General features: G+C 45.5%; 1 protein-coding gene across 1 annotated transcript in view; it reads left to right on the top strand.

The window, feature by feature from the left end:
- LOC126176525 (uncharacterized) overlaps positions 1-13,634 on the top strand; it is a 188,570-nt gene that overhangs the window by 21,978 nt on the left and 152,958 nt on the right. Inside the window, exons 3-4 of the mRNA XM_049923680.1 lie at positions 1,325-1,559; positions 4,983-5,127. Of these exons, the coding sequence (XP_049779637.1) occupies positions 1,325-1,559; positions 4,983-5,127 (380 nt within the window). The remainder of the gene's footprint in view (positions 1-1,324; positions 1,560-4,982; positions 5,128-13,634) is intronic.

The raw sequence follows: 13,634 nt of genomic DNA, 5'->3' as shown, positions 1-13,634 counted from the left end.
GCACACCGTCATGCCATTCCATACCGCCACGACCCACACCGCCACGAGGAAGGCGAAGCGCACCAGCGCTAGAACTTCCTAATCACGTCGGGAGTCCACCCTCGCCTGTGCAGCGTCAGCGACAGGAGGTGCAACGAGCAGCTGTGTTGTGTGTCTCACCTACGCGGCGGCGGGCCCGCCAATTCGGCAATCGCTCTGCTGGACCTCGGGCGCGCGGGTTGCTCCGCTCCGGGGGTCTAGCTGACAGTCGTGCCTGAGCAGTCATCGCGTGCACGTCGGCGCGTGGCTGTTTCCTGTTTGCGGTTCTACAATCTGTAAATACAGTATGTCGATATGTAACAGGGCAAATAGCGCGCAGTGCGTTTTTGATAGGAGTGCGAAGTGGCCCACTGCTTTTGAAATCCATGAACGTATATTTGAAGAGTTTACATTACCGGAAGAAATGGTCGACACGTTTCAGTTAGATTTTGTTTTGTACTCGTTATTTATCAAGTTCACCAATGGCGACAATTATGAGAAGTTTATTGTAAAGTTTGCCATCATCCGTAAATTCGAATATTTTGATGGCAGCGTTAGTGACGTTCAAATTATTCCATCCGGTTATGGCGTGCGAGAGGTTAGAGTGTTTAACGTTACACCCGAGTGTCCGAACGATTACATTTCCCGGTGTTTGTCTCCATTTGGCACTGTACTGTCCATTAGTTATGACAAGTGATGTAGTGGGTACCGCTATCAAGCAGCAGTGGCGTGCGAAGTGTGAAAATTGATCTTAAAAAGCATATTCTGTCGTACTTCATCATCGCGGGCGTGCGTAAACAAATCAGTTATATCGGGCAACAGCAAATTCGCTCTGTGTGTCATTCGTCTGATCATTTACGTAAGAACTGCTCTCGTACACGACCTGTTCAGCTCCCGCGTGAGCGCCCCGTAGACGGTTCCGGTTAATTTGTACCGCTTCTGAGTGACATTGTCGGAGGCACGGTATCACAGCGCAGTCAGCCGGTTACGCAACCTGAAGTAGGCGCACCCCTTCTTGTTTCGAATGAACCGGTGACTGATGTGATGGATGTTGTTTACGAGTCTGTGACGGAATCCAATCCTTTACGGCCGGCCACCGTTCAGACAGAAATCATTGCGGAAAGTTCTGTTACCGCTACTGAACACGTGGAGGTGAGTCTACCTCCGCCGCCCCCTCCGAAGGAAAATAATATGCAACCTAAGCAACAACGCTAGCGAAAAGTAAAGGGGAAGAAATCGAGGGACACTTCGCCAATCCCCCTATCAGGGACCGGGAGTGAATCAAAGTCTCAGTCGTCTTGTTCAGGGGGTGTCACGAAGGATCACAGGGAGACGCGTATCCAAGAGCAGGCTGCGCATTTGCGACAGTTCCTGGACACTCAGGGTGACAAGGGTGAGATGCCTGTGAAGCGTAAGAGCGAGCAGGCCGGCGAGCAGACGTTGTGGCGGCAGCGCACGCGTGCGGGGTCGGGTGCAACCTCCTCCACGCGCGCAGAGCCGATGGAAGCAGGCAGAGAATGTGACTGTTGTTGGACGGGACAGTAAGGTAGACGATGAGGCGTGGTGGAAGTCGCCGGAGGAAGCCCCATTGCCGGGGGTGGTTCCGGACCCCTCCCGCGCTTAAGTAACACATTTTTATCTCCACGTCACCAGTAGTTGAATTAATGCACGTAGATGTAGATGTAATGCCTTCCTGTGATTGTCATGCCTGTTAAGTTTGTACAACTCACGCTGCGGCTTGCACGTGGATAGTAATTTATGGGTTGCGGCAGTGCATTGTCTATTTGCTTTAATTGTACTGCGGCTTGCCGGAGTATCGTACGATTCGCAATAAGTGTTTTCATTTACTGTGCTCCCTTGCCATGACAAGTCTGTTTATAGGTAAACAGTTTCGTACCGCCGCTTGCCTTCCTGCCAACGCCGCTATATTGACATTGCAGCGAGGTGCTTTTGTGATGTTATACGTTTGCCTTTTTTTTATCATATTAATTTGTGCTCATATTGTTCTTCTGAGGAACAGTTTCTGTACGTTTGCTAGCTCTTCTTAGCAGCAATATTTAGACATGCGTGTGCTTTTACTGTGTTTTTATTGTGTTTTCTTGCTGTGAAATGCCCTTTATCTACAGACGGTTTATGACTGTAGTTTGCCATTGCTGTCTTTGCCATCGTATTGCTGTGGCAGTGATGTGTTTGTCATGTGTTTGCTAATGTTATACGTTTCATGTATTTTCCCCCATTATATTGTGCATCTACTGGTATGACGAGGGGAAGTTTCCGCATGTTTCCCCTTTTTTTTCTTGTTGCTGTTTGCTTGCACTTTAATTTTTTGCGCTATTTTACGTTCTCCCTCAGCTATGCATGACTTTTTTCTTGTCCCTTTTACTATTGATCATAGGAGGTGTAATCTTCCATGTTGGTGTTTCGCGGTCCAGCTTGATTTTCGCGCGTTTCTGCAGTAATTGAGAAAGAGTTGTATGCGTGAATTGTATCGCGTTGTATTAGGATAATGTCATTTCGCGTTCTTGTGGTGTTACGCTGTGTTCGGCCACCGACGCTCACACGGTAAAACTTCAAAAATTATTTTTATATATCATTGCGGTATTTCATTATGCGTCCACATGCCTTATCTGATAAAATTCTTAGATGAGGTGTGTCGTGCTATGGTTTTCTTTTGCTTGATGTTTTTGTGCACATACCTGCAGTTTTCTGCCTTTAGCATGGCGTAAATTTGGGCTGAAATTCCCACTCCGGGCTCTGACGTAGGGTGATGACCGGCCCGGAAGCTGTGCGAAAATTTACTGTTAGGGCACCTTTTGGCAACGGTATGGCGCGGACTAACGCTCCTGGGACGAAAGCACAAAGTAGTGCGAAGTGAGCAACGGTACTAGTCAGACGGGATCGGACAGTCTGACTTCGCTAGCCGTGAACCACGTGCGTGGAGCTTAACACAGGCTCCCCAGCATCGCGTACTCCTAATTAATTGGTGTCGTTCGTTCGTTGCCTCGTGTCCGCCAAACACACGGCGATCTTCAAACGTTCCCGCTTCAGTAGCTTCTTTAGTGAGTTGAGTGCGTCTGGGCCTGTAAGAACTAGGGAATTTCAGGATGTCATTCAAAACAAAGCAAAATTCCTGATTTTCTTAAGAGCAGTGCATTACCTGATACGTGTACAAACTCTGACAGTCGGGATGCTCACAGTGGTGCTAAAAGAGTTACAATAGACACTGAATCGAAAAAAGAAAACGGTAATAATGGTGCTAATACAGGGGAAGAGGCTAAATCTCCGGTGACTGAAAACTCTGACAAATCTCAAGATAGGAATGGGAGTAGCAGTACTCTTGCGATTATAGTAGGAAATTGTGTTGTCTTACCACGTTTTCAAAACTGTCAAAAGACTAAGCCGTGGCTGTCCGTAAATGACAAAAACTTAGTAATATGCACAGTGTGTTCACAAGTTCGTGAACTTCAGGTGGAAAGCGGTGAACGTGTGCGTATCGATAACGCGTTTTTAGCTGGTCTTTATGCTAATAACGCCAAAAAACTAAATGATAAAATCGGGAATCATGCGAAGTGCAAATCACACATGAAGTGCGTAGAAATCGTGAGTATAAAAGAAAAGTTTAGAAAAATGTGTCATTGAAGTGCAAAGCTGTCAGGAAAGCGGTATCAAGAAAAAGTAATCGAACTGCTTCGTTGTTCAGATGTGTATATGTAATAGCTAAACAGAAATTATCATTCAAATCGTATCCTGCAGTAATCGAACTACAAAAGCTTAGTGGTTTATCAGTCGGTAATATGCTTCATTCTGACCATGCATGCCGAATCATTATGTTTGTAGGAGAAGAAATGAAAGAGAATCTTGCTCACTTCCTTGTAGAATCGGGTACAAACTTAAGTACCATGATGGACGAAAGTACAACGATTTCCAATAAAACTTGTTTAATAATATTTATACGTTTGTCCTTTGAGGGAGTTGCTTGCGATTATTTTTTAGACATTGTTGAATTAGAAAGTGGGACAGGAGAATGCATTTTCAGCACACTGTTAGCAGCTCTTGAAAAGTATGTCTCAACAATGCTTGCACCTTACAAAGGCGTAGCCACTCTACTGTCGTTCATTGTATTAACCACAAAATGGAATTAGCTGTCCACGATGTTATGAATGATGTAGCAGATGTATACCATATACAGGTTTTTTTAGATTCCTTATATTCTGTGTTTTCTCGAAGTCCCAAAAATCAGAGACTACTACAAAGTGTTTCACAAGAATTATCCTCGCAGCTATTAAAACTAGGCCGTATTTTTCGCGTACGTTGGGTTGCTTCCTCATTTAATGCTGTTCGAGCTTTTCTTGAAAGTCACAGTTCTCTTGTCCATCTTTTTGAAAAACTGAGACATGATGGTTCCTGATCAACTCAGGAGAGATCTAAATTTGAAGGTTTACTAAAACAACTCACAAAGTGGTTTTTCTGATAATGCCGAAACTCATTATTCACGCGTATGCACTAACATCTATTTATAAATAACTGTTTAACCATGGGTAACGCCACGGTCCAAGCTAGTAACATATATAATTATACTAACCCCTAAGACATCCCCCCCCACTGGTAAAAGCACAAATCGCACACTGCAAAGGGGAAATCCCCAGTACCTGATGGCTACCAACTGAATTCTGTCTCGCCGTTTGGGACACCATTGGGGGCACGCTCACTACGTTGGTTAATGAAGTCCGTGGTGTGGCTGTACCCAGCCGGTTTTTGGTTGGTAGAGTAGTCCTTATTCCCAAGAAGAAAGGAGACTGTCGCGTTGAAGACCTGCGACGTATCACATTATTAAATGCTGACTATGAGAGTGTTGCGAGGTGTGTGGCTGCCAAATTGAAACCTGTCATGGATGAAGTTATTGTTGCCCCCCAATCGTGTGGAGTTCAGCGCCGTACCATCTTTACCGTGGCTTCTGCATATAGGGACGTCGTCTACTCGGCAGCGTCACCTGTTACCTCTGCAGGGATCTTATCCACTGACTTCGCCAACGCTTTTGATCGTGTCAGCCACGATTACCTCCTTCAAGTTATGTCGCACATGAGTTTTGGTCTCCATTTTCTGGAAGGGGTAAGAAATTTACTTACGGGGGCTAGGCCGGCCGTCATAATGGCTGGCCAACCGCGCCTCTTCCAATACGTTGTTCTGTTTGGCAAGGTTGTCCGTTATCAATATTTTTCTTCGTGATTGCCATTGATCTACTGCTGCGAGCTCTTGATGGTACGCTTCACGGGGTGCAAATTGGACGTGTGTCATGGCGATGTGCAGCCTATGCAGAAGATGTGGGCGTTTTTGTGGCGCATGCGGATGATGTTGATGCGACTCAGCACTTACTGGAACGGTATCAACGAGCTTCTGGCGCCCGGATTAATGCACGAAAAACCGTGCTCCTTCCAATCGGACTACATGGTATTGACGAAAGAAGACCATGGTTCCGCGTTCTTTACAATCACACCATGTTGGGCCTTGATGTTACTGCGTCGCCGCAGGACATGCAGGCTCGGAACTGGAGGACAATTCTTACAAGTATTAGAGTTCTTTGTCGCACTTACGCTTCCCGACGATTAAATCTCATGCAGAAAGTTGACCTGATCAACAAGTTCATTCTTTCGCGGGCGTGATATGTGGCGCAGCTGCTCAGTATCCCGAAACTACTTGCTCGTTCTATTTTTACGTCTATTGGCTGCTTTGGCGTCACGAGGTTTATAAAGTGTGGGCGTCGGTCTGTGTGCTTGACAGGTCCCTGGGAGGCCTACGACTGGTGAATTTTGAACGCAAATGTGCGGCGTTGCTTGTTAATCGTTCAGCTGCATTGCTGGCTAACTGTCCGGGTGGGACCACGGCTGCTTTACTGGAAACATATCGGCTGGCGACTGAGTGTGCTCCTGTTTCTGTTGACGACATACCTTACCGTTTGTCCTTTGTGCGTGAATATTATTTTACTCGGAGCTATGGTTTACGGACGGCTATTGATCCACATCAAACAGCACGGCGTCTTTATGCTGACCTGATGGGACGGCCGCCAGTTCACAAGTTGGAAGATCGCTCCCCCACCGTGAACTGGAAACAGGTGTGGGCGACTATCACCGACAGCGTGTTGACAACCAACGTTTCGGCGTTATGGTATAAGCTGGTGAATAACACCTTGTCAACTAATCGACGCTTCGCAGACTTTCACCTTCTCGCCTCCCACAATTGTGGCGGGTCTGGCGCGTCTGATAACAGGGAGCATAGACTGCAGTGTCGGGCAGTTTCCGAAGTGTGGTCGCTTTGCCAAGTCATGGTGGCACTGATCCACAGGACCGTACCGGCGAATATCTCCGTTGCTACTATTATCATCCCAAATTTTAAATATTTTCCACGTGCAAGGCATAAAACTACTGTGTGGCTATTTGGACATACTGTCTATTCCCTGATTGGCCTGCAACTGATAGTCGCAAAGATAAGCCAAATAAGCAAAGCCGTCAGTTTTGTGAAGACAAAAAGTAAGAGGTCTTATCGTGCAGAATTCGCGAATTATTTGTCTGTAGCAATACATCATGCTTATGCGAAAGTTCTGCGACTTTGATATATGTTTTTCTTTGTTTTCCAAGAGTGGATACTTTCGTAGCTTGTTTCTGGTCCTGCCACAACCTGTTCATCAGCGTGACTAGCTCATTGCATGATGTTTAAGTTTTAGTTTTGTGGCAGTGATTGTTTGTGTTTTCTCTCTTTTGTGTAGTGAAGTGATCATGATTTTTGTCTCGTGCTTGTTCTCCATCCATTTTGAATTTCTGCCGATGCGGAACTTTACAGCGGTTTGGAGACACCTCAAGTAGCGAAGTTTTATGTTGCTTATTTTTTCCGATCATGTTTTTTTTTACTTTTTTCGTTTTAGAATAAAAGGGAAATGAAACAAAAAAAATCAAAATTATGCAATACAAATTCCTTAATGTTTCTACCCAGCAAGACACTTGCCGAACATGGATGTCACCCCTTAAATTCCTGGTTGGCATGCGTGGTAGTGTTTTAAGTTCTCGTTTTTGAAGCATGACGAGCTTCATGGTTCCTGTTTAAGTTTCTCCTTCTCGAAAAAAATACACTGGTAAAAAAATAAAAATAAATACAGTGGTAAAAGGAAGGAAATGCACCGATAAAAAAAGAAAAAATATACTGGTTGGCGTCCGATCACCGAAGTTAAGCGACATCGGGCCCGGTTAGTACTTGGTTGGGTGACCGCCTGGGAACACCGGGTGCTGTTGGCTTCCCTTCATTTCTTCCTTCTTATGTCGCTGCCCCTGTCAGCCCTACTCTCATAAAAAAAAAGCAAAAAAAGAAAATCACGTCGGGGTCACAATGAAATTTTCGCTTACGAAAGCCACAGGCGAGTATGGTATTTGATTAAATTGACAAACGACTACAGAGAACGGACGAACAGAACCTGCTTGAAAAAGGCTACTAGTGCAATTTTCGCATTCTGACATTAAGGTGAAGGGGCCGACTCGCACTTTCTCCAGACGTAACGCTAATATCTGAGAGATAATGATTACGCAATATTTTCCTCGATTAGACGTCTTTAGCAAGGCTGAGTATAATATTTTTCCCTACGTTTTCCGAATAGAAAGATTGTAAAAGGGAGTACAGCTCAGTCGTAGAGCATTCGACTGCAGATCGAGAGATCCCGGTTCAATCCCGGGTGCCCCCTTCATTTTTCAGTATCACGGGAAAAAAAATGAATAAGATTGTCGCTATGAGTTGCAAATACATGTTTGAGATGCACTCCGCACGCTATACCGAAGGCTTTGGAGCAACATTTCAATGGGGGGGATCGCAGCCCAGGGTCTTGCAGGTCATCGTCCTCCCGCTATGAGGTCGAACTGTACCAAATCCGCTTGCTTGGGGGAAGAATGTTGTACGCTGAATTTTATAGAATATGGTGATAGGCGTAAGTTTCCATGTACTGCTGAACGAAGAAACAAAAATCAGAGGGGTTGGGATTTGAACCCAGGACTTTCTGCATGCGAAGCAGACACTCTACCACTGAGTTACACCCCCGCCAGAGCAAGTACATCTGGGACGAGTCTCTCGTGGATCCTACTGTCGTTATTTCTTAGATTTGAACGGTACAGTGAGTGTTCAAGGAAGCTATTCATGACAAGATCTAAGCAGCGTCGACTCTGTGGCGCAAAGATAGCGCGTCTGGCTCCAGATCAGAAGGCTGCGTGTTCAAATCGCGTCGGGGTCAGAATGAAATTATAGTTCCGCTTGAGCAGTGCAGTGAAGACCCGTTTACTGCTTCGCTCTGCTAGTGGTGTTTAATTGTTTGTGTTTGAAGTGTGTTGACGTCTACGTGTTAGTGTCTATTGCTTGTGATTGAGTTCTTTTCATGATCGTTGGCGGTTAATCCCAGTGGGTTAATTGCAAAATGTCTCAAATGTTTCCGAGAAAAAAATGCTCTCAATTTTTAATTCGACAAGTCGACCAGATATGTCCAACCGAATTCCATTGAAGTTCATGACTGGATTTGGACGTTGCTGGTTTAACTTCTGACCAAGTATATACAGCTTATTACGACTTGTAACAATAATGTTTCTACGTAAAGCTTCTGAATCCTGTTGTCATGGAGCGCCTGCTGCTGCAGTTTGGAAAACGAATCGAGTTCCTTCACCGTGATGGTACTGTAAGTACAGTTTCTAACGCTAACGATGAATTTAAGAATGTCCGTGTCTTTAATCTTCCAGCGGATGTCCTGTCTAAATATAGTGGAGTCTGAGGTATTCGTAATGAAACGTGGTCCAGCCAACACAGGCTTGCGTGTTGTAGCGGAGTTAGATCAGTGGAGATGCAGGTTAAGATGAACATTCCGTCTCCTATAATGATATGTGGGTATAAGGCTTAGATATCTTATTCTGGTCAGGTTTTCGCCTGCTACATCTGTAACGAAAGTGGTCATTTCAGGCAGGATTGTCCACGTTGCCTGTTTATTTTGAAAAACAATTTGCAGCAACGAAGCAAACTCACGTTCAGTGATGTTGTAATGACAGTACAAATGGATCAGGTTGTTTCCGGACCTAGCCCCGTAGCTACCGCGGAAGCCCACGCTGCCGAACGCAGTGAATTCCCGCAGGTCCCTCCAGCAGTCCAGCAGTCCAGCCTGTGCTCGCAAACCTCGGCCATGCACCTCAAACCAACACACGTCAACGGATAGATAATGATGAGTCTTCGGATGACGAATCCGACCCTTTGCAGCTCCCTTTGTCCGCTGAGAAACCTCTAGCGGTTGAAGAACCTCAGCAACTAGAGGAAATGGAGTCTGTTAGACTCGTTATGGGACAAAGATTCAAACAGACAGCAATTGATGTTGATCCAGTTCCGCCGTCTCTTTACACTATCGGTCCCGAATTATCGATTGTTGACTATTAATACAGTAGGGCAAGTCGGATTGCGTTACAGTGGAACAGAGTAAGTCCCCATGACACACCACCCGAATAATGACTGTCCGGCAGCATCTCCTATTCAACAGGCGGCGGCTGGAACTAGCGAAGGATCGTCTGACGCCGCTTCTGGTGAATCCATGTCATTGCCACGGTAAGCGGATTTGAAAGCTCAAGTGACGCAGTTATTCTCAGCGCCGTAGATTGAAACCACAGCCGAATCTCATCCCTGCCAGAACTCAAGCGAAAATGAAGACCCTCAAACAGGAGATACACGTACAAAAATCGAACGACAGAACCACCTCTGTCCCCCATTCCGATGGCAACTATGTCAGGCATGGCGTTGAACCAAGCCATCGGCCAATCAAATCTGATGAACCACTAGGTTCCTCAATTTCCGCAGAAAGGGTGTACGACACTGATGTTGACATCAAATGATTGTTTAACTTAGCTGCGGTACTCTTGCCTCTCACGCGCAGTGTCGAAATTTCATTTTCTGTTTTGTCATATTATGCCTATATGTCGTCCCCACCTATGTCACAGGCTTATACCATAACTTCATTAAACATTAATAGTATTTGTTCTGAAGTGAAAACTGCAGCGCTAAAACAGTTTCTGTATGAATCGGGCACAGACATCGCTCTCTTACACGACGTAACAATGTCCGATTTTTCCATACCTGGTTATGTGTGTCGGCACGGCTGTCTTAGTACGGGACGGTATTCCTGTAACTGGCGTAGAAACCCTGGAATAGGAGTAACCATTCTAGGTGTCACCATCATTCACTTGTATGCACCCTCTGGCCGTTCGCATGTTTCCGATAGATCCATATCTTTTTGAGGAGGAAATAATTTACCTACTTCGGAAAGACCCCCCCACCAACTGATCATAGCGGGTGATTTTAAATGCGACTTACACCGCAAGGATCAGTCTCCGAATTTTAATTATTCCTATGAACTGCATCGTCTTGTTAATGCACTGAAACTGAAAGATGCTTGGGAAACAAAGTATCCGATACATCTCGAACAGTGATGAACCTTTCATCTCATCTTATCAGCAACGCAGCTACAGAAACACTAGCTGAAGGATTAAACTTTGAGGTCACACCTGAGAGGATTCCCGCGAAAGAAATTATCGAATCCGTGGAAACAGCACTCCGGCACACATGTGTAATAGAAGCTGAGAAAATTAGACAGGAAACCGTTCGAGTTTTACTACGTGCGAAGCCACAGAAACACAACCTTAACAGAGAGGAAAGATCAGCTATCAGGGAACTGTGGAACAACGACGAAATTGTGATATTAACAGCAGACAAAGGCAATGCTACTGTCATCTTAGACACCTTGCAGTACGAAGACAACATGAAATAATTATTAAATGCTCCCATCTACAAAGAACTAAGGGCGGACCCTATGGCGAAGGTAATTCGAAAGACGCAGGGCGCGATTAAGGACTCGAGAATTGACGCTGACACAGCCAAGGGTCTTATTCCCAGAGCACCAGTCTCTCCAAGAATTTACGGTGTTCCAAGGATACGTAGGGAAAGTTGTCCTTTGAGGCCAATAGTGAATGGGATCAATTCGCCTACTTACAATTTGGCGAAGTACCTAGCCTGCAAAGTAAGACGTCTGGTTGACAAGAGGAACTCTTATGTGAAGAACTCGACGCACTTTATAGAACGCCTAAAGGGACAAACAATTTTACCTAGGGACATCATGGTCAGCTTTAACGTGAAATCACTATTTACGAACGTGCCAGTAGAAGAAACTATTCGCATCTTTCAGAAGCATGTCCCACCAGACATATGCGACCAGGTTGAGTTGTGCCTGACTTCAACATACTTCAAATGGCAATGAAAATACTTCGAGCAGACAGACGGCGTAGCAATGGGGTCTCCCCTATCTCCGCTGGCAGTCGACATATTCATGGAAGCCTTCGAAGCAACGGCCCTCGGTTCAAAAAATGATTCAAATGGCTTTGAGCACTATGGGACTTAATGTCTGAGGTCATCAGTCCCCTAGAACTACTTAAACCTAACTAACCGAAGGACGTCAAACACATCCATGCCCGAGGCAGGATTCGAACCTGCGACCGTAGCGGTCGCGCGGTTCCACACTAAAGCGTCTAGAACCGCTCGGCCACTCCGGCCGGCCAACGGCCGTCTGTTTGGCTCCTTTACGCCCACGTTGCTGGTTCAGATAAGTGGACGACACGTTCGCTATATGGCCTCATGGTGAAACGGAGCTACACATGTTTCACGAATATTTGAACAACATGCATGGGAAGATACAGTTCACGCTCGAAGTAGAGAAGAATGGTGCTATCCTATTTCTAGACGTCGAAGTGCACAGGAGAACGGAGGGCACACGCAGAAGAACTCTGTCATCCGTTCTTTGGCAATCCGTGCGCAGCGCCTAAGTGATGCTCAAAACATCACACCTGATCTTTATATTACGCACAACGTTTCTAGCCAATGGCTACAGCCGTAAGTCGACGAACGCAGCCTTGTCGACGAACACGAGTAAGAAAGATAATGAAGGAATAGACAAATTGCAGCCAACAGTGCGCTTACCGTATGTGAAAAATGTCACTGACCGAATAGGCAAACACCTTCGTCGCGTTGGGGTGCAGCCTGTCTTCTATAGTGGTCGTAGGATACAGGACGTGCTAGGCTCCACTAAGGACAAGGTGGATGCATTACACACTGCAGGCGTTTACAAGGTGGAATGCGAATGTGGAGAGGCATACATCGGCGAGACTGGTAGGCCAATAGCAACGCGCATTCGTGAACACGAGCGTTATATCTGTCTAGGGCAACACAACAAATCCTCAGTGGCAGAACATCAGCAAGACTGCGGAAAAGAAATAAAATTCAGCGAAGCCTGTGTGTTGACCAAGCAGCCAATTATGACGAAACGCAAAATTAGAGAGGCCATCGAAATACTTAGACATCCTAATAACGTGAACAGGGAGGATGGACTCAGGCTTGTCCCATCTTGGCTGCCAGCAACGAGAGCCCAACAGACCGCACTGTCAACGTCAACACGGGGCACGAGCGCTACCGGTGAGTAACTGCCCCCTCGCGGCCGACGTTCAGCAGTTGGTAAACAGCATCCAACTTCTCATTCGACGGTGACCACCAATCATGGTACATAACACAAGAGCCAATAGACAACGGAGGTCACTTTCTCCATCCATCGCAACAACCTATTAAAATTAAGTTCCCTCTCCTTCTCCCTTAAGTGACCAAGGAAACTAACTACCTTTTTAAAATTATGACGTAAAGGCAACACTAATAACAAAATATGAAGGACACTGCTTAGCTAGAACACACCATTAGACCCAGAAGAAGGCCGCTGCAATCGTGGCCGAAACGTTGGTTTTTCTCCAGCAGTAGTAGTTTTTTTATTTAATTTTTTACATTATGACGCGGTAACATACCCAGAAAACTTTTATGTCTACTATCCGACACACTTACAGATACACTTATGTAGCCCACAATTCCTCCAGCAGAATCGATAGAATCTGTGTGTCAGAGATCCTGGAGACACATTTGTTAAATGTAGAAACCATCTCAGCGAGCTTTTCCGACCACAGCAGCATCACTGACTGTATCAAGTTAGACCGTCAACCTACTCGCTGATTTCGGGGCCAGTAGTGTATGAACGCTACTGTTTTAGTGGAGAAAAAACTCGAGGATGCTCTCACTCGTGCAAGAGAACTGTGTCTGCGCTCTCTTCCAAATTATCCCAGTGTTTTGGACTGGTGGACTATCAGGGCGAAGCCGAAATTACGCAAAGTAAGTATGTATTTTAATATACAGCGATCTCACGAAGTTAAACGAACAATGGAATTTTATTACAGTGTTCCACGAGTGTTATATGATCAGATAGATGGTATTGTGAATCGTTTGCCGGAGATTAAGAAGGTTAAGGCGAAACTCATAAAAATGGACAAGAACTGGAAGAACTCAAACTCAAACCAAAATCAAAATCAGTCAGTGAGGATAAATCAGTGTCATTATATCACTTAATTGAACACAGAAAAAACCGACGCAGGACCTTCATGGATGAACTTAAACTGGTCGACGGTACCATTCTCACCACACTCAACTATATCATTCGAGAACTATATATCTATTACCGGGACTTGCATGAATTGAGC

This window comes from Schistocerca cancellata, chromosome 3 (genome assembly GCF_023864275.1).
Source record: "Schistocerca cancellata isolate TAMUIC-IGC-003103 chromosome 3, iqSchCanc2.1, whole genome shotgun sequence".
NCBI classification, from domain to species: domain Eukaryota; kingdom Metazoa; phylum Arthropoda; class Insecta; order Orthoptera; family Acrididae; genus Schistocerca; species Schistocerca cancellata.
Note: the sequence above shows the minus strand (reverse complement) of the source record. Positions and strands in the feature narration are given on the sequence as shown.